The sequence below is a fragment of the Phycodurus eques genome, chromosome 11 (assembly GCF_024500275.1).
Source record: "Phycodurus eques isolate BA_2022a chromosome 11, UOR_Pequ_1.1, whole genome shotgun sequence".
Lineage (NCBI taxonomy): Eukaryota > Metazoa > Chordata > Actinopteri > Syngnathiformes > Syngnathidae > Phycodurus > Phycodurus eques.
Window position 1 is genome coordinate 17,405,895 of NC_084535.1, and position 21,421 is coordinate 17,427,315.

The 21,421-nt window shown below is 42.7% G+C and overlaps 1 protein-coding gene and 1 long non-coding RNA gene across 4 annotated transcripts in view; one reads left to right on the forward strand and one right to left on the reverse strand.

Annotated features, from left to right (window-relative positions):
• Positions 1-15,976: 15,976 nt before the first annotated feature.
• LOC133409580 (uncharacterized) overlaps positions 15,977-21,421 on the reverse strand; it is a 41,678-nt gene continuing 36,233 nt past the window's right edge. For all 3 annotated transcript variants that reach the window (XM_061689800.1, XM_061689801.1, XM_061689799.1), the window contains 2 exons: positions 18,102-18,295; positions 15,977-17,648 (listed from right to left, as the gene is read on the reverse strand). In XM_061689800.1, the coding sequence (XP_061545784.1) occupies positions 17,483-17,648; positions 18,102-18,295 (360 nt within the window). In that variant the 3' untranslated portion in view covers positions 15,977-17,482. The remainder of the gene's footprint in view (positions 17,649-18,101; positions 18,296-21,421) is intronic.
• Positions 18,846-21,421, forward strand: part of LOC133409581 (uncharacterized) — a 107,592-nt gene continuing 105,016 nt past the window's right edge. Inside the window, exon 1 of the long non-coding RNA XR_009769429.1 lies at positions 18,846-19,011. This is a non-coding gene — a long non-coding RNA (uncharacterized LOC133409581). The remainder of the gene's footprint in view (positions 19,012-21,421) is intronic.

A 21,421-nucleotide genomic window follows, 5' to 3' on the forward strand; every position in this document is an offset into this window, starting at 1 on the left:
GACAGAACGTAACAAAACAAAACAAAAATGTTTCCAGTCTGGCTTGCAGACAGTACACACGCTTATTGATTTTTGCCTATTTAATTCTTCCTTTAGGAGATAATATTCAGCCGAGGAAATACTTTGTATTTTCTTTCCTACAATGAATATATACTCTAATTCAGTCTATTTTTCACAGTGCTGATGAATATGAAAATGATAGCAATGTCTGCACTGTATTGCTGTTTATTCAAGGCTACATTCAAACATTACATTTACATTTGAATTATGGCTTACACAGTTGGGCAGTGGCTCCGAATGTCTCATACTGCCGGAGATGGGTTTGCATAGTTGAACGCTGAATGCATCGCCACTAGTTGCCTTGTATTTCAGCATGAATTATTTGGAATGACGATGATCTCATATGCCACAGAGGTTTCATTGGCTCACCAAGGATGTAATAAAATAACTCCACATTAATTTGATGCCAAACCAGATAAATTTGATTTATTTATCTTTACTCCAGTTCATGTGTCATGCACTGTAGTTTAAGAAAGAGAAGAATGCTTCCAGTTCAGCAGTTGGACTGAATTTCAATGTGAATTTGCGATAGTAATGGTACTTTTCGGCGGTACTAAGGTGCCATTTTCTTTTTCTCTTTCACGTTAAAAAAGTGGAAAAGGCCAGTTGCAGCCTGGAGGCTCATCATACCTCCTTGAAATAGAGCTTGACTTATCAACCCATCCATGAATCAGATAAGATTCATTTATGATGCAAAATTGCGCTTGTCAGACATGTCTTGGGCCAGGTGCAGAATGTGCATCATGCTTGGTTTTAATGTGCTTTTTGCTGTTGCTGTCCTCTTATAACTCACATTACAAATCCATTACTGATGTGTTAGTCAGCTCCATGTTTTTCAGTCCTCTTTGCCCTTCGAATATCATAGCACGTAGTTTGAAAAGACGAGATGTTTAATTACGTCACAGCCCTAGTTGCCGATACATTACCGAGCATCATCGCACTCTGCTCTGCATTGTGTGTTGTCTTCATCTCATTTCATTCTCAAAGTCAAAGGCAGATTTTCTCACAGGAGTTGCTCGTACACATTTGAATTAAAGCTGCAAAACTATACAAAAATTATGGTCTGACCTATATTTTTCATGCAAAAAAATAAATCAAGGATGATGCAAATCTTCAGAAGTGGGACACAGGAAGAGCTAATAGCAGGAGACCTATACCAATTCTGTCTTACTGCACAGTCACCTCGTCTCCTCTTTTCATCCTGTCTCACACAACATTGTCCCCTCGTGGCTGTGTTGGAATTGGCCTCTTTTATAGCACTTTGCTGGCAGGCATCTAGTGACTCACCTCTATGTGCACTTAGGGCAGCACAAAAAAATTACTCCTCTTGATGGTGGACTCTGTGTCCTTATTACAGTACCTTCATCAAGAAGATTGCGCCTCTAACAGGATGTGTTTGTATGTACATTTCTCTCTAGTAGTTTGTTGTTGTTGTTGAAAGCAACATAAAAATCTTATTTAACATTTTTTGTAATTTCTCTGATTTATTATCAGATCACCTTGTCATTATTTCTTTTAGGATTTGTTCACATATTTGTCACTAAGACTAGACCAGAATTTGATGTTCATGTTAACATCATAGCTTTTCATTCATTGACAGATGTCTAAGCCTTGGCAGAGGTCCTTGTTTCAAACTTCCCTGCTGCACAGCAAAACTGTTCCAGCACAAAGGCATACAGATCAACCATTCTGCAAGGCCATGCGTTGAACAGGACAGGTTTAAAAAAAAAAAAAAAAAAAGCTAAAGCTCTTGGAGCTTTGCTGAAACTATTGCAGAAAACTTTGTAAGAGGACTGCTTATGATCAAGTTCACAAGGTCAAAAATTTACTTTCAACAAATGCTATTGAGTCATCAACTCATGACCCAGACATTATGCTGCTAACCAAAAAAATAAGAGACAAACAAAAAATACTCCACAATGTTCTAACATTTCTTTCTTTATTTTTTTGGTCTTTTTCTTTTTAAGTAGCAATGAAACTATGTTATCGGCCATCATCTTAAATCAGGGGTTGGGAACCTCTGGCTCACGAGCCACATGTGGCTGCATCTGCCTCACAAATAAATCTTAGCTGACAATTCTAAACACAATAAATAATGCATAAGTTCGCTTATATTTTAAAGTAAAACATTACAGAAATCACAGTGTTAAAAATAATGTTCATAATAGAAAACATTCTCATGCATTTTAACCATCCATTTTCTACCGCAACGTGGGTGGCTGGAGCCAATGCTAGCTGTCCTTCTGGGTACAGTAGGGTTAGCTTCTATTTTTATTGGATAATGCGGTAGCCTACCCAGGTTGTTGTGAGGTCAACAATTAAAACTTCCCTCCTTTTACTCAAATATTCAGGTAGCCTTTGAAGAAGATGGCAAAAAGAAAGAAAAATGAGCAGTATCGTGCATTTTAACACGATTCGACAGAGGAATTCGGCTTTGCGGAGAGAACAGGTTCTGCGATGTGTCTAATATTCAATGATAAAATTACATTGTTGGAAATATAAAGTGGCACTTCAACACATGCCATGCTACATTTGCATCGAAATATATAGCAGGGGGCAACAGGAAGAAGGCAATTGTGAGGAACGGCAAGCAATTCACAGATTGTGAGTATGCCAAAGAATTCATGCTTGATGTGGAAAACTAACTTTTTGATGACTTTTCAGATAAAGATAAGATAATCCAACAAATAATAGACATGCCTCTGTATTCAAGAACAATCTACTCTGGCGAAACCAGTGACCACCAGGAAGATATTGGCTGACAAGCAGGAAGAGGCTGGTGACAACTGGAGAGACAGTTGACAGCTTGGAAAGACAGCAACAAGGGCGGGGAAGTTTGGCATCCCAAACGGTTTCTTCCGAGACAATCAATCAAGTGGCCACAGCCCTGCAAGACGTACAGTGTGGGAGCAGTTTGAAGAGGACGTCAACAGGGTGCTTGAAGCATCCATAAAAGGAGATGTGGCTTGGAGGCTCCAGGCAATGACGATTATCATCATCAGTCTGGGTCAGGAGAGGTTCGGTGCAGAGGAGTAGAGATATACTCAAACACCTTACACCATGAACCAGAGGGCAGTGAAGATCCACAAGATCATACAGGAGATTAAGTTCCTTAAGAGGCAGCACAAGGCAGCTCGCATGGAGCATCACCCCCTTTTGGCAGAATTGTGTGTTATCTTGAGGAAGAAGCTGAGGACTCTGCAGAGCAGAATGGCACCGTCTGCGCAGAAGGAAGAGAGCCAGGAAGCGGGGTTCATTCATCGCCAATTCCTTTGGGTTCACCAAAGCACTGTTGGAGCAGAAGCGATATGGCAATCTGGTCTTCTCAAAGGGGGAATTAGATCTGCTTTGCCAGTGTGATATTCTTGTAGACCCACCATGTTCCACCAACGTCCTTGAGACCAGGGAACCACTTCTGAAGGTAGTCCAGGAGATTGTGAAGAAGGCAAGGTCTTGCTCCACCCCTGGACCCAGTGGTGTCCCGTATAAGGTATACATGAATATCCATTGTTACTGAAGCGACTCTGGAAGGTCCTAAGAGTCATCAGGAGGAGACGGAAGGTGGCGAAGCAGTGGAGATGTGCTGAAGGAGTCTGGATCCCTAAAAAGGAGGAAGAAGTTCACTCAATTCAGGATGGTTTCCCTGCTGAGTGCAGAAGGAACAATCTCCTTAAGCGTAGTCGAAAGGCGGCTGTCTGAGACCGCTTAGGAGAGGCTCATGAAAGGAATCGGACCAAATACGAACATCTGGTCATCAGCTGCCGAGAGCAGGGCTGGAAGGCGAAGTGCATGCTCATTGAAGTAGGCTGTAGAGGATTTGTGGGTAAGTCACTCCACAGACTCCTCAATGTGTGGGCATCACAGGAGGACCAAGGTTAATACTCTGACAAGAGTTTCCGGGATCTGGCAGGCTTTTATGCAGGTGATGGTGAGGGCTGATTGATGACAAGCGCGCAGCCGAGATGGTACTGGAAAGAGTGAGAGGGAGGGAGAGAGCGATGGCGAGAGGAGCGCAAAGCGCCACCCAAGCTCCAACAAAAGGATTGCAGGGTACAGCTCATGAGAGTCTTACTGATTTTCCAAAGAAAGGTTCAAGAAGAGGGAAGGATTTATTCAAGTGTTTAATTGAGTTTGCTAAAGACAAAAATCTACCGATTGATAAACTTACGACATAGCACACATTGGAGTTTGTGAGTATTTGGGTATTAACAATGTTTGGCTCTACATATGCATGTGAACTGTCGTTCTCACATCTAAAAAAACATCAAGACCAACCTACAATCACATTTAATGGATAGAAGCCTCATCAGCAAAACCATGCAGCACCAGAAGTCACATTAATGGTAAGACATTGTTTATTTAGTATTGGTTAGCTTTGGTACTGCGATTGGCTGGCGACCAGTCCAGGGTGTACCCCGCCTCTCGCCCGAAGATAGCCTGGGATAGGCTCCAGCAGGCCTAGCGAGGATAAGCCGTACGGAAAATGGATGGATGGTTAGCTTTGGTATAACAACGTCATTAAAAAGAATAAATTCAGAGAAAATTGTCGATCTTGTCGAAAAATGCACACTTTTAATTGTATTCAGTGTCAAAAAATATTACATGGCTCCAACGAAAATACCTTTTGAAATATGTGGCTTTCATCGCTCTTTCAGCCAAAAAGTTTCCCGACCCTTGTTTTAAATCATCCTCCCTGTACCAGGAAATGTCCTGCTAATATATGGACAAACAGAAAAAACAGAAATACAGTGCTCCATCATTTTTTTCACTTTGATGACTGTTCACCCTTGGCGGAGGTCTGCAGTCTAGTTAATAAGTGATGTGGCCTTCCCCTTTCATTCTATTGCCCCACCTTTTTCTAAGCCTTTGCTCATTTCCTCTGCCACTCTCACTTGTCTCACTGGATTACCTCTTCCTTGTACCTTTCGCACAATGTCAGGGACCATGGCAGTGAGAATAAAGGCCACTGGTGTCTCTTACTGCATGATGGACTGTGGATGTCTCAGGCAGCCTCCACGAGTCACTGAAAGACAAAACAAAAGTAGAAAACAAATGGACACAAATTTGTATGGAGATGTGAAACGGTCGATTTTGTCGTTACTGTAAAAAAAAAAAAAGCATACACCAAAACCCATCTTTTTTAGGGGGCGAAAGCAGCTTTGGGTCAACGCATTAACAACATTTTGTCATTTCAGTCGTGTACATGAAAAGGTCATCTTATTATCTCACGTGGTGGCGTGTGGCATCAGTTTTCAACCTTAAATCTGTTTATAGACCACAGCTGTAAGACTGCCTCTCACAATGGAATAGGAGAGTAACCTTTTACCTTATGTTTTCTGCAAAGGCCATCTTATCCAACGCAACTCATAAAGCAGAGGGCTCTAACTCTCTTCATATACATAACTGTGTAGGTCTCCTCTCATGTATGTGTGTGTGTGTGGTGTGTATGTACGTGTGTGTGTGTGTGTGTGTGTGTTGAGGCAAGGCTGCTGGCTGCTTTTGTGAAGCAGAAGAGTGTATCCATGCTGAAATGGCTAATTGAGAAGTACAGTGTACAATCTCATGAGGCACCAACAACATATTACCGTTGCATGAATAACTGCAGGTTTATGCCCCATACGCAGCTTGTGTGCGGATTCTTGCACCATTGTAGCCTGTGTATTGCTGATTATGACGCCGGTGAGAATTTTATGAGAACAGCATTATCCCTTTTTTGGCCCCGTGTTTGCATTGTGGTCTCGACCCTGCGGGACTTTCTTCCACTCTCTCTTAGCGCCTCTGCTGATGCCACAAGCTTGGCATCAAAGGCCCATTAAAAGGGCCCGCTTCTAAATGAACTTGACAGTAAAGCCAAGGCTGTGTTGATGTGGGCGGACATGCAAATCCATATTTCACAACATCAGCCGCTGGTTGGCAGAGCGTGGAGGCACGCCAATGTCGAATGTGATTTGGACCACATGAGAAACCAGGTCTCACCAGTGTGGACTGTTATTTTACACAATAACTCTTTTAAAGTTGTGCTGCAGATAACAGGAAAGATACCTCACCAAAACGACTTCTGTGTTTGTTTATCCTGGTCATTCATCCCAGAACCGTTTCTGACTCCATTTAGAGAGAAAGGATCACATAAGCAAATCAGATGGAGGACATATGCACGCATTGGATTGTATCGTTGAGTTGTACAAACCTGTGCAGCAATATGTCACACAACACTAGCATGCTTGATGCAGCTCGGCAGGCCCCTGAATAGCGAACATGTCATTCAGTTGTAAATTACGTTAAAACCAAGGTCACCTTGTGTAAAGGTTGAGAAGGGGGAGAACACGGGCTGATGGTGTAATTCATCTCAGCGTGGCACAGATATACTGTATATCACATTGTGAAAATCAAGTCACATGCAGTTGAATTACAATGTTCATTTTGGGTATTTAATAATGTTTTCATCCATAAAGACTCGAATTTGGTAAGTCACATTTTGTTGTACGTATCAATTTCTTTAAACATGGCTATTGCACAAATAGCAAGAGAAGCCCGGCTTCGTGCAGCGCTGAATTCTTCGTTTCCTTCAATGACTTTCAACTCCACACCATGCTCCCTGAAGGAGACATGTCTTAGCATAATTCCGAGAGCTTAGAAGTCATTGATATGTGCTCCCTCAGCTCTGACAAGCCCAGCCTTCCAGGCAAGGGGATCCCCCACTTCCCCCACATGCCGGCTTATTGCCAGTATGTTGCCAAGTCTGTGCCACGCCAGCTTTGGCACCCTTGACCGTTAGCTCTGTTTTAGTCACACTTCCCCTCCCCCAGAAATACTGCACAGGACACACTCATGCAGTGGCTCATACCAACATCCTCATTGGGAACGATTCTTTGATGGAAGAAATGCCATCCTCGCTTGTTCAAATCTTTTTACCCCTTTAAACTAGCATATGAGAATATCTTGCAATATGTCTCTTGTGCATGGATGCTTTGCCAGATATGGCTAAAGACGGGCAAGGTCAAATTCATCCTTACAGTCCCCAGCTGGCACTAACACAGTCACAGGGGTGCCTGCGAGTTGGAGATGTTTTCATGCTGGATGCACAATTTCTCCAGCGTTAACTCTCCTGTCCATTTGCATCACTGACAGTCGACCTGAGTGACATCAACATGGAGCCACTGTGGCAAAATCCTATTTTCTTGGCATGTTTGAATAAATGTTTACCTCTCGGCAAGTTCTCATTTTTAATTCACCATTTGTTCAAATATTTAATGAGATTTTTCTTTCATTTTTTTTGTGCACCACATTTGTGTTTTATTTTTTGGATGTATTGTATAACTGCATATGAGAAACCCATCGTAACTGTACTTGAATTGAACCCTGGTCCTCAGAACTGTGAGGCAGATGTGCTAACCAGTAGGCCACCGTGCCCTCCATGGTAATTTCTTTAAATAAAAAAATAAATAAAAAACTATGCTATGCAACTATGATATTCTTCACTTAATGTAAAATTACATTAACTTTAAGTCAGGTTAAGTCAATTTAATTTACATAGCCCTTGATCACAAAGCGTCTCAAAGGGCTTCACAAGTTCAGCTATGTGTCTTTTATAGAGATACAACGAGACCCCAGGAATGTGTATACTGAGGCCCCAACCAATCAACGTGGATGAAAAAATGGATATGCCTGGATGATTTGAAACTGTAGCAGAAAATGAACTACAAATCCAGGTCATCTGCCAACTTGGAGATTGACCCTTTAGGGAACACGCAGTGAATCACCTACTAAAAGTTGAAAGGTGCTACACAAGTGAAACCAATAAATACCATTTACCATGTGGATACACTCAAACAATAGATCACCTCACACAATGAATGAAAAGGATGAATGATTAAAATTCATATCCATCTGAAGTATACGACTAGAAGAATATACAGTAAATGTAATTTTCGGGTGCTTAGACCCACAAGACATAAATAACATTACCTCCCTTCACAACCTAAAAAAATGAGGAGCTTCCACACAGTGACGAATAAAATCATCTTCATAAAACAGTGAGAGATTAGGCTGTAATTCGTCGAGATGATGAAGACCCTGTCACGCTAAGATGGTACACGGTGCACTCAAGAAATGCATGAGGGGGCAACAAGGAGAGACAAAGACAGAAGTCTTGCTTGTACGCTAGAATGTTATACCACATACAAATACTGAATACAATTAAGCTCAAGATCATTTGTACCCTGGCCAAAATTTTACTTGAACGTTTTGTTTATTTGATGTATTGTTATCTTTAGCTGGATGTTACACACAGGGAACTTGAAAAATGCTTTTCTAGAAGTTGTGTTGCAGAAATCTACTAAAAAAATATTTGCCATTTTCATTGTTTTAGTTGTATTAATTTCCCTGATGTTAATAGAAAATTATTAGGAAAAACAATTTCTTGTACCATTATACAGGATCACTTCTAGCACAATCTATAGGATTGCAATATATAGTGCCACCAGAAAGTATTCACGTCCCCTTCACTTTTTCCACATTTTGCCGTGACAGACTTGTTCTAAAGCTGATTTGAGTATAGTTTTCTTAAAAAATATATCAAAATAAAATATCCCATAATGACAAAGTAAAAACATATTTTCAGACATCCATCCATCCATCCATTTTCTGAGCCGCTTCTCCTCACTCGGGTCACGGGCGTGTTGGAGCCTATCCCAGCTATCATCGGGCAGGAGGCGGGGTACACCCTGAACTGGTTGCCAGCCAATCGCAGGGCACATAGAAACAAACAACCATTCGCACTCATATTCACACCTACGGGCAATTTAGAGTCTTCAATGAACCTACCATGCATGTTTTTGGGATGTGGGAGGAAACTGGAGTGGCCGGAGAAAACCCACGCAGGCACGGGGAGAACATGCAAACTCCTCACAGGCGGGGCCGGGGATTGAACCCGCACCTCAGAACTGTGAGGCAGATGCTCTAAGCAGTCGTCCACCGTTCCGCCTTATTTTCAGACAATTTATTGAAATTTATTGAAAATGTAAACATTAAGGCGGCATGGTGGACGACTGGTTAGCACATCTGCCTCACAGTTCTGAGGACCAGGGTTCAAATCCCGGCCCCGCCTGTGTGGAGTTTGCATGTTCTCCCCGTGCCTGCGTGGGTTTTCTCCGGGCACTCCGGTTTCCTCCCACATCCCAAAAACATGCATGGTAGGTTCATTGAAGACTCTAAATTGCCCGTAGGTGTGAATGTGAGTGCGAATGGTTGTTTGTATTCACACCCTTGGCTTAACATTTTGTTGAAGCACCTTTGGCAGCAATCCCAGCCTCAAGTCTTCTTGGGTATGTCTCTATGAGCTTGGCAGACCTGTTTTGGGGCATTTTCTCCTATTCTTCTCTGCAGATCCTTTCAAGGTCAGTCAGGTTGGATGGGCAGTCTCGGTGGACAACAAATTTTAGGTCTTTCCAGAGAGGTTCGATTGGATTCAAGTCCAGGTTCTGGCTGCGCCACTTGAGGACATTCACAGGCTGCTCCTGAAGCCACTCCTTTGATTATCCTGGCTGTGTGATTTGGACCATTGTCGTGTTGGAAGGTGAATCGACGCCCTAGTCTGAGTTCCAGAGCACTCTAGATCAAGTTCTCTTGAAGAATTTCTCTATATTTGGCAGCTGTCATCTTACCCTCTATGCGGACTAGTCGCCCAGTTCCTGCAGCAGAAAAACAGCCCCACAGCATGATCCTGCCACCACCATGCTTCACGGTAGAGATGGTGTTAGCCAGGTCATGAGCAGTGCCTCTTCTTCTCCAGATATGACGCTTGCAATTCAGGCCAAAAAGTTCTATTTTGGTTTCATCAGACCAGAGAATTTTGTTTGTGCAGGTCTGAGAATCCTTAAGGTGCCTTTTGGCAAACTCCAAGTGGGCTGCCATGTGCCTTTTAGTGAGAAGCGGCTTCCGTCTGGCCACACCGCCATAAAGGCCTGATTATTGGAATGTGTTGGCAATGGTTGAGCCTTCTGGATGGTTCTTCTATCTCCGCAAAGGAACGCCGGAGCGCCACCTTAGTGACCATAGGGTTCTTGTTCACCTCCCTGACCAAGGCCCTTGTTCCCCCGTTTCTCAGCTTGGTTGGATGGCGAGTTCTAGGAAGGGTCCTGGTGATGCCCTTTATGACACAACCCACCCATTTTTTTTATCATTGACATGGCATGGGGGCGGACGTGGCAGGATATTGGGCCACGGGCCAGCAATCAAACACGCGCTGCCTGCATGAAAGGCAGAAGCATGTACAACTTCACCACCTGTGTATTTTTACACATCCATGTACGTTGCGGTAAACCGGGACTTTATCTTGTCTTAAAATGAATCTCAATTATTATAACCTAATACTGCTCTGTGTCTTAGGCCTTTTTAAAATACATTACATTATTGAAATGATCCTGGATTTACACTATGCAGTCAACCCTTTTTTGCAGTTTATCCCAAAATCAGATGCTGTTCTCCCACATCAGACGCTGACAATAATCTAGCATAATTTTACGCCAACCCTTTTAGTGTCATTCTAATAAACATCTCATCTAATAATAACAAAGGAGAGCATGAGATTCAAGAATGCTGCAGGTAATATTTGCCTGCGTATCTTCTATTATAAAAGGCCGGCATGTCCCCTTCTTGCAACTGCATCCTTATACCTGACGAATGACATGATTTCGTTTATCTCAAGAGGCATCTGTGCACATGAAGATGCACGAAACGTCAGTCCTCCGTTTCCCCTCTTGAACCGCCTGTCATGGACTCAATCCTGCTTTTAGAAGTGCTCTCCTTAGGGGACGAATCGGAGAAGATGCGATGCGTCAACCTTCTCTCTTTCTCTCTCTGAAAGTATCATCCATCCATCCATCCATCCTAATATTTCGTCATCTTTTTTCCTGCTGAGATTCGCACTCGTTTTCTTCTCTTCCACATGCTGACTTTGTTCACGCCTCTCTGTCTCTTTTTATCTCCAACACCCCCCCCCCCCCACGCTCCCTGAGCTCCCACGCCTCTCTCACTTGTGTCTTGGTAACGCAGCGGCTCTCAGAGCTGAGGGACGCCCGTGATTAGGACAGAAGAGAACTGGGTCATCATTGTTTCTCCGCGAGACTCTGCAGATGAAAAGCTCAAAGACACGAGCACAAAACGATGCACAGCGCAGCAGCGTCAGACCGAGACATTTCTGGGTCTCTGCAAAAATATACTCATGAAACATGAAATTCAAAAACGATTCAGTGCTGAAATATGAAATTCACTGTAATATGATCTGAATAAAACATGCTGCTAACCCTATTTTTCTCTTCTAAATCCTTCAACGTAATAATTATCAATGAGTCTACTCGGGCTACACAGCAGTTACGGAAAAAAGTGCAGGGGTCATGAAACACGACAGAAAATGAATTGGTTGTCAGACAGGTATTAATATTTTGGCAATGTTTTTTTTCTCCCACTGTCTCTAATTCTTGTCCTCTGCAGCCATCTCTGTTTTAGCATTACAGCCACTTAGCAGACAGTATGACAGGGTCCCACTGGCCTACCATTCAACGCTCATCATGTGCACCATTTCCTCTCATCGGTCCCCTCTGTGCGCTTCTTCCATCTCCTCCTTGTCACAGCACCTTCAGCCTCTTCCCATAAAGCCATGTTGATATGGGTGTGGAGAATAGAACTGGAGTATACGCAAGGTTTTGCGTGGAACCTGTTCCACATGTCTCAGTCCAAAACTGTAACAAAACACTGAAGTGGTTTAGAACCGTAACGATAATCCAGACGAATTTGATAATTCCCCCCAATCAAGTCAACAAAGGCCTGATTATCGGATGTCTCTAAAATATTGTTCTATGGTGTGGGTGGTGCTAATCGTGATTTTCTTTTTGGAAAACATTTAGAGCAGACAATGATAGATGTAAGTACAAATACTTTGTTGTTATACTTAAATAAGTAGATTTCTCAGGTAGTTTACTTCAGCATTTGTTTGACTTTTACTTTTACACCTACATTAGAAAACAGATAACTGTACTTTTTATCCCTTACTTTGTCGAAATAACCTTGTTAGTTTTTATTTGTATTTATTTATTTTATTTTTCACTGTGCCAAGATATCAAAACGGGCATAATTTCCTTCAGTTACCAGACTAGCTAACAGTTAGCCAAGTTTCTTTTGTTTCTTTTTCTACGACCGGTATTTCTTCTTTGTCATTTCTGTCAGGCTGGATTCCTTGTGGCACCATGCTTGCCTGTCAGTACAATCTTTGTACCATGACAGCTATCTGGTTTGGGTGAGTAACTTGTGATTGTAGGTGGAGATATTGTTATTTGTGTGTGGTAGTGTTCACCACACATTAGAAAAGAGCAGTAAAAACACCCTTCCAGATTTTTTTCCTCACTGTGCGCGGCCTCTCGCGTCATTGTTTGTACCGCACTTTAGCCAGGCTACATACCTGGGGAATGAAATGGAACAATAATTTGTAATTACAATTTGTCTTTATCTTTTGTTTACAACTTGGGGTGGAGGGCCGCAGTGTCTTACAAAGCAACAAGGGATAGAGGTATGGAAGAAAATGTTAAATAGATACAAACACAGAGGAAATCACTAAAAACAACAACGACGGTGTAGATAATAATGTGTAGATAATAATAATGTTTGTAGTTGCTTCACTACTATATATTAATACCTTTTATTTTTTTAGCCACAGTGCACTTTACTAAAGTTGGTGAAGCAGTGCCCTGCTTGCCCCTAATGCAACATTTCCCTAAAAACAAATCCTCTGGATATTTGTTTAGTATAATGTTCAAAACACTGAGGACCAAATATTTGTCGACAGTGAAAATGGAAGGGGAAAAAAAGGGAAAAGGCGCACACGTTCAAGGGACTTTTAAGAGTCACTGACTGTGAGAGTCCTTTAGTGCCACCTAGTGTAACTTTGCCTTTGGTGGGGGAAAATGGAGAGACTGCAAGACAACTTGAGATGCTCTGCGCACGTTTGAAAAGATTTGAGATTGAAAATACACCATTGAGAAATTGTATTTTCACATATGTAAATTTATGAATACATAAATTATTATTATTATGTTGTTGGGCCAGCACGGTGAACGACTGGTTAGCACATCTGCCTCACAGTTCTGGGGACCGGGGTTCAAATCCCGGCCCTGTCTGTGTGAAGTTTCCATGTTCTCCCCGTGCCTGGGTGGGTTGTCTCTAAATTGCCCGCAAGTGTGAATGTTAGTGCGAATGGTTGTTTGTTTCTATGTGCCCTGCGACTGGCTGGCGAGCAGTTCAGGGTGTACCTCGCCCCCTGCCCGAAGATTACTGGGATAGGCTCCAGCAGCCCGCGACCCTGCCTGAGGAGAAGCAGTAAAGAAAATGGATGGATGGATCTTGTTGTTGTTGTTGTTTAATTTTCAGGCGGCAGCTAGCTCCTGCGTTGGGCCCCGTTGGTGGTTGGGGCCCCCATGCTCTCCAGAGGTGTCAGGGGTGGTGGCAGCAGGGGGCGCTTTTAGGTCCGGTACCCATTCCCCTCCCTTTGAGACTGGTTGGGGCACTTCGGTTGGGCTGGGGGACCGCCCTGGGTCCTGGGGAGTGGGTTGCATCCCCCTGGCTGTGTCCCCCGCGGGATGGGCTCGCTGGCTTGGGCCCCTTCTTGCCCCCGAGCCCACCCTTCCTCAATGTGCCGGCTCAGCAACTCCGTATACCAGTTGACTAACATGCACGTGATATGGTATTCTTTCACTAATAATTTCCATAGCCACGCTATAGACTTTAATTGCTTGTGGTGGTACAACGAACAATAACACAGGTTGTATTAAGATTTCAACTTGCGGGTCCTTACAGCTGTTTAGATGCTATAAAAGCATCAAACCACACCACTCGGCAGCTAAACGTATGAAAATCACTGCTCAAACCAGGCCTGAAAGAAAATTATATCTACTTAGACTTCCTTCAAAAAATTAACCCCAAGAGACCCCAAGTGCCGGTAGATGGCAGTATATCCTCAAATTGTGTGGATTTGAAGCATATGCAGTAATAATGCAGGAGGGACAGAGGTCAGCCAACAAAGCACATCTGACCAGGAGTGGGTCAACACATAAAGATCTCCAGGGACTTTCTTAAGTACCAAGAGCACCTACTTAGAGTGAGATTTGCCAGGGGAAAGGGGAGAAGCCCCACTTCCACCTCAGCAAAATGAAATCAAAAGCCAGCGACCCTTCTTACGACCCTCAAGCACAAACTCAATACTGAAATGAATTTAAAAAACAAAACGAGTGTTTATGGTTATATCACATCTTACAGTTTTCACGAATATGCGAGACAATTTAATTTCAATGAGACTGTGTTTGTCCTTTAAAGGCAACATAATGCATTTTTTTCACAATTTAAACAGTTTCTAAAGTGTCTTAATAACATGTCCATGACCCATAATGGTCGCCGGGCAGTCCCTTGGCATATATAAACAACCGACCATTCACACTTACATGTAAATAGTGTAACTGGGCAGTTATTGACAGGCTCATAACTAGTAAATATTTGGAGGGCCGATCTCAGCTTCTGCTTCGACTGTCCGTACATTCAAATTTAAGTGTTTGTCTAGTATTTAGTGGACAGGAATTCCCTTGCTTCACCTCAGACCTGGATGCATTTTTACTGGCTTGTGCGGGATTTGGGCAGAGGAAACCAAAACTAATGCCCCCTTTTCCACTTCAAACGGATGTGAGGCACCGAGAAATGTCGAGGAGCGGGACGAGAGTTGAGGTAGTGCAAGGGATGTAAGAAGAAAGGGCAGGACTGCGGGGGGGATGGGGGGCTTCTCAGCAGTAAGAAGCTGTGGCTGATAGGGCGAAAAGAGAAATGCAGCCTCAACGGACTCACCTCAGAGCTTATCGACGTTGTTGCTGAGGCTGTTAAGGCGAACCAGATGTAGTACAGGTTGCGCAGTGCCACTACGTGTTAGGTACAGCCTGGGTCAACCAGAGGCGTCTTGGCAGTAGAATAAGAGGAGGAGGATGTTCCTTTAAATGTGCTGCAGATGTTCCTGACTAATGTACTGTACAAGGTCTTGCAGCTCATCTTCCTGACTTGCATAGCCTCCACTTTCCTATTGGGCCTGCTAGCCTGCCAACAAGCAGTGGATGGTAGCAGGAGTGTTACATCCTGACTGTGTTTTCTGGTTTATGTTGGTCATCATGGCTTTCTTCTGTTGCCAGCAGCAGTGTTTATAGGATTGTGTCTCATTTTCCCCAGTGTTAATTCATTTCCATCAAGACAGCCATGAAGCAGTCTCCTCTGCTGCTCTACTTCTCCGAGCTTCATCAGCCGTCACTGTGGACTAAAAGAACAGGCCTCCTTCCTGATGCGTGGAATTTTATTTGGGACAATAGGCATTGATTAGCGGTGATCCCAAACCGTCAATCTTTCTACTTTTTACATCCTGACATTGCATTGTGTTGTGTGGTTTGGGACAACTTCTCACCAAACTGATTTAACACTTCCTGAGGTATGAGATTATGGTCTATCTGTGTCAGTTTACAAGTTGTGGTCTGGTCAACTTTATTTTCCCATGTATGTGCCAAAGTCCCTCCAATTTGCCAGCAACATATTTCCCCCTCTTTGTGAGTGTTTTTGGCAACCAGCATCTCCCATCCGGATTACATCCAGCTTCATTTCTTTTTATTGCCCAATTATATTACATTGGTGAATGCCTAGTGACCTTTCTCATCAACTGATGAGCAAAACTGGTTTCTTGTCTTGAGGCTCTTTGGACCCCCAGCAGCCTTGGTCAGAGGCTGGTACTGTTTGCACTGTCAAGCTTGCACGATCGACTGACTCTTAACGAGGGAGAACGAGGCTGAAATGAGGCATTTCTGCAGCCAAGGGTTTATTCCCACAGCCCCGGTGGTTTGCATTACAACATACAAAAGGCCGAACGTGACTCAAGTTCCAAAGAAAGCTGTATGTGTGTGATCTGCAAACATAATACAAGATGCACAACATTCAGGCATGTATGCAACTATGCACATTACGTTTTCTGACACTTCCAGGAGTTCCCCTGAGCGGCATCACGCATTCATTGTTTCACCCTTAGGAATATACTCTGACAGATGTTCGACAAGCATGCTCCTCACAAATCTCGTAAGCTAAGGATTTGTATTCTTTTATCTTTAATTTACAGCTCTCACACATGTCATACATTTGTAAAATGAGAGCCAAAGGAATAGTCAATGCATGTTCGTGTGACTATTAGGGATGCAGTGATTGAGACTTGATTGAGATTGACAAGTACAAGTATTGATATTTGAGTGCTTGGTGATACCGAGTACTGATACTTTATCATCCCATTACATTTTGCAATTGTCTATTGTTCAAAAACATAAAACGAACCTTTCTTGAACATGGCAGAAGTTTGGCTCAATTGTAACACTTTTTAAAGAAACAAACTTGTAATTGCGGACTTTTTTACATCCAACTACATGTTTCTCGAGCAACAGGTTTCACTTAAAAGTAGCCTGTAACACAAGGAATTTAAGTTATGTGGTGTTTCAGCCTGAACAATAGAGTGCACTTTGTAACAGGAGTGCGTAGACAAAAGACAAGAAGAAATAAGAGGCCAAGAAGATTCTGGTGGATATAAACAAGTAGTAATGATGTCATGTTGCTGTGTGTTAACTGCAAAATAAAGTGAAGTGAGTAAAAAGAAATACAAGACCGTTTCTTGAGAATATCACAAGTTATAAAATAAAACTTTGGCAGGACAACTGAAGTGAAACTTTATTTTCCATTGTCATTGTGACGGGGGGGCGGTATGGGCTAGAGGGCTTTGCTCGCTTTGCCGGAGCGGAGCGAATGGAGCGGACCTGAAACTCAGTGCGTGCAGAGCATAATTTGCAATCGGCTAAAAGTGTGGTATCGCCAAGGTACAGTATATTTCAGGCTGATATAGTAGCATTGGTGTATTTTTACGAGTACTGTACAGAAAGTGACAGCAGTATTGGTTTTGGTGAAGTGGAATGTGATCAATGTGAGTGACGTAAACCACCTATAGAGATAGGACACCAACACAAGGTTAAAGTATGTGTTCTTTACGTATAGTAGTCAAACAACTTTTACAGTGGGAACTAATTAGATGGAAAATATACTGAGATCTGAAACATTACCACGAGACCTTAAGGTTGTGACGACAATCAACAATTAATGTTAGTACCACTACAGAAAAGAAAATGTGAATAAATAAAAAAAATATCGAGATTAACTATGAAAATCTTTCAACCATTTTCATGAGTTTTCACTTCCTTAGTCTCTCTATTAGTTTTTGTTTTTAGTCCCATGAAACACAACCCATTTTAATCAGATGGCCATTAGCCTGCGCAGTGACGGCGTTTCCATGACAATCACATCTCTCTCTGCTTGCAGGGGATTAGGGTTGACCATGTGCTGCAGGATAAGTGGGGCTTGATGTGAGGTGAGTAGTCGCAGGGGGCTGGCGAAGCACAATAATCTGAGCGCTGGTTATCTGGAGAAGAAGGTCACTCAGTTCTTCTTCTGTCCAGTTGACCACTGATGAGCCGTTCACCTCTACAAGTCTACAGAGAAAATTTCAGAGATCGGTAGTGTCAGTCTAAAATGATTAAGTGCATGATTCACTCCACAAAATCCACCTATTCATTTTCATATCTACGCAGAATCAAGTGGTGACATGGGAAATGTCTTTTGGCAAGATGAAGAACAATTTTTTAAAAAATAGTCATAAAGTAATATTAACATTCAGAATTCCAGTGTTACGATGTCATGTGGTTCCACACGCCATGTTTGCTCACTTAAGCATGTTATGCCACTACCGACCACTATTTCAATTCATCTTCAAACTCTCAAACAGTATTGCTGATGTTAAAGAAGGCATTTGAATGAAATTGAGTTTTTGGTTGGAAATTGAAATTTATTTTGACTTCCCTTGCTGTTGACGAGATATTGTCTGGCAAGAACGCCATGCTGTGATCGTTTTGCAGTGTTCTTTGACAGCAGTGCATATATGATACCTGTCATCCACACATAGTTGTGAGTTGTCCACCTTGACCACCACTAGGCCACTGCCTTCTGCGTAACGACACGTAAAGCCGTAGCGGCCGTCCGGTCCGCTCCGCTCCTGGAAGGCCAGCAGCATGGCGGGATTCTGTGGTGACACCAGCTGGCTCAAGCTACCGACGGTCATATTTTTTCTCGGGGCTTTCTCCTGAATGCAGAAAAGACTGTCACTGCACATTGTAAACATGAACGCACGTGCATAAATGCAATGACAGACAAACTCTCTGGCCACAATATCAGGTGCAATACAACCCAAGTGATGTACATACAGTGTACAGTATCTATAAATTCACGATGTGGTTAACCCACTGAGATGTGCCGCCCACAACAAATAACAAACAACAGCCATAATAACACTGATACTGCTCTCGTATTGGATTGTGCAAGTTTATCGAATAAAACTGGTCAATTATATTTTCATTTTGAATTTTGTAGTATTCAAAGGTCCACTAAAACTGTCTTTGTACTTCAAAGAATAAAAGGTAAGGTAATACAGTGTCATTATTTGCTTTTAGTTTTTTATTTTATGGCTTTGAATGGACTATAAAGTGTGTGTACGTCTTTATTTAGCCCAACAATGGGACACACATTACGGTTACAAAACAACTTACAAAAATAAATGCGTATGCAGAAACACTGCACATACTTTAAATCACATCATCACATGTAAACATCATTCAAAAAGTTTATGTCTCTCATATATGTAATTTCCTCAGCTACGCAACTCTATTACAGATACCGCTGTGGCGAGGTCCCCGGAAGATAAGGCTGAGTGTGCGTCGAAGCTTGCAGACCACCAAGACGTGATGATTAGCGTTTGAGGACATCACACCACAAGTAACTTGTGGGGATCAGAAATAACTTGTGAGTCTGACCGCTGAATTCCTCAGTTCCCTTATCCAGCGTCTTGGCGTCCTACCCCCACCCTTTCTCTGCTAGGCGTGTGAAATGTTTTACAGCAATTGATGTCGCTTCGCCGAGGTCAGGGGTCAAAACAAAAGCTTCGCTTGCCTCAGACAAGAGAGCCAGACAGGATATATCCATAGAAATTCCTCTGAAGCGCCTTGAAAAGTACACACTAATGCGCATCATTTTCTTTTAGTTGCCCTCAACGTTGGAGCTATGCCCAAAGATGGAGGGATTTTTCTCATGTTTATGCGCGTAATTTGATCGAGCCCTAACCCAGCGAGAGCAGCCACAGGCCGCATAGACTCAAGATGAAATAAGAGATTGAAATATTACTAAAGGCAATCACCAAAGGGAAATGGTGAGCTAAATAGACCTGTAAAAAAATGAGGACAACTTGATTAGCCAAATCGACCTTTAAAAAAAACTATACTACGACTTCAATAAATATAATATATTCCCTCTGCCATGTACAGTGAAAGGATTTCGTTTGATCCAGTGCAACAAATCAATCTCTTAGCAGGCCAGACAACAATGATAACAGATGTTGGGTGATGTTCACCATGCAACTCAGACAGACTCCAAGTAGGTAAAAAAGCAACAGGGCATTGACCATAGACACGGTTTAAAGTATACAGTGGGATCTGGAAAGTCAAACATAATTAGAAAATATGTTCTTATTTCAAAACAATGTTTGCGATATGAAATAATGACAAATGAAAGTTCATTGTTATATGATAAAAGCGCAAACTAAACTAAAACTACTCACCCTTTGGTGATGCCTGACAGACACCTGATGGATAGGGAACAAGAAGGTGTTTGTAGAGTAACAGCTAGTGGCATTTTACCAGTATTGTCGAACTTGTGTATCGGATCGGCAGGCAGCCTAAGAGGCGGCGGTGTGAAGTCAGGGCCTGCAACGCCTTCTCTGCCATCAGAAGCACTGGCATACATTTACAACTTCAACTGTAATCGTTTCTTGTCAACAGTCTATTATCCTCTTTTTATAGCCATTCTCTTGGCTGCCTAAGTTCCAGTAGTGTGTATTGTTGGATCTTTATTTTCTCCAATCACATTTCAGCTTCTGTGTGTTGCAATGTCAATGTAATCTGCCAAGGGCTTTCAGACTCATGAGTGCTGGCTCATGACACATACACACTATGAGGAATTGTTGTTGTTTTTTAACCAATCAGATTTCAGATTCTCCACTCTTGGAGTTTGCGGAGGCTTTGAGTGAAATCTTTAGTTTTCCATCCTCTGATTGGTTGAGCTAAACGGTCTTGCGATGTGACGGAGGAGGACAAATGTCGGACGAGATTAAAAATGAATTTTCAAGGCAGACTTTTCAAGCTCATGTGCTTGGAAACCTGTACAATCTTCTGTGTCACAGTAAGTTACATTTCTGGTTCTTTTCTTATCATTGCACTTTTTGTCTTGTCCGGGGAAAAAAGCAAAACAAACTTTTTTTAAATCCTTTAGCTGCTCAATTGACTGAAGTGTCACAAGATTTGCAGAACATTTAGTTTGACTTTCAAGGCATACGTTTCCTGGTTGAACTCCAAATTCTACTGCGGTTTGGGCATTCAACTTCAGAGGTTCCACAATATTTAAATGTGATTTTCATGATGTAAATGAAATCCACAGGGTACGCACATGCAAGTACACGTATGTTCTTCTCAAACAACACATTCTATGGGCGAGCAGAGGCAAGCAAATATGTTATTCTTTCAATTTCCTTTCTTTAAGAGTCTCTCTGAAGTTTTTATCCAAGCTAAGAGGCTTATTTAAAATCATTTCCGCTATTTGTTGTGCTTCCCCTCCGCCCTTCGCTGTCTTCCCTCTGTTTCTCTTTCCCTTCCCTCTCGGCTTCTTTATTGATGCTCGCCAGTTGGAAGAGATCCTTGGAGATTAGACGGCCAATGATGAAATATTTCCTTATTGTCTGCAATGCGGGGCAGCCTACGAGGCCAAATACAGGGCGGTCTGCTCCTTATTAGAGCGGTGGCTCCATCAGTTCCCAGGCTGCTCCTCAGTCCTGACCTGTGTGTTAACTCTGATTAGGTCATATGATAAACATTAACGCTGCTGCTTTTCCCACAAGCTCGGCACCTAAAACAGCGTGGCCCTGGGGCAGCAACGTGACACGGGGCACCATTCAAAGCTGAAGCCGCGTGTGTCCTTTCATGGCACCTCGTTAGGCCTTCTGCAGGGGGATAAAAGGCCCGCATTAAAAAGAAGTGGGGTCCTCCGGGGATAGATGGAGATAATTTTACACATCCTGGCCCATTTCGCCATTGCGCTCTCCCAGTGCCTTTTGTCGCGCACATTCCATTGTTAGTATGGTCACAGGCTCTCGGATGTCAGCGGT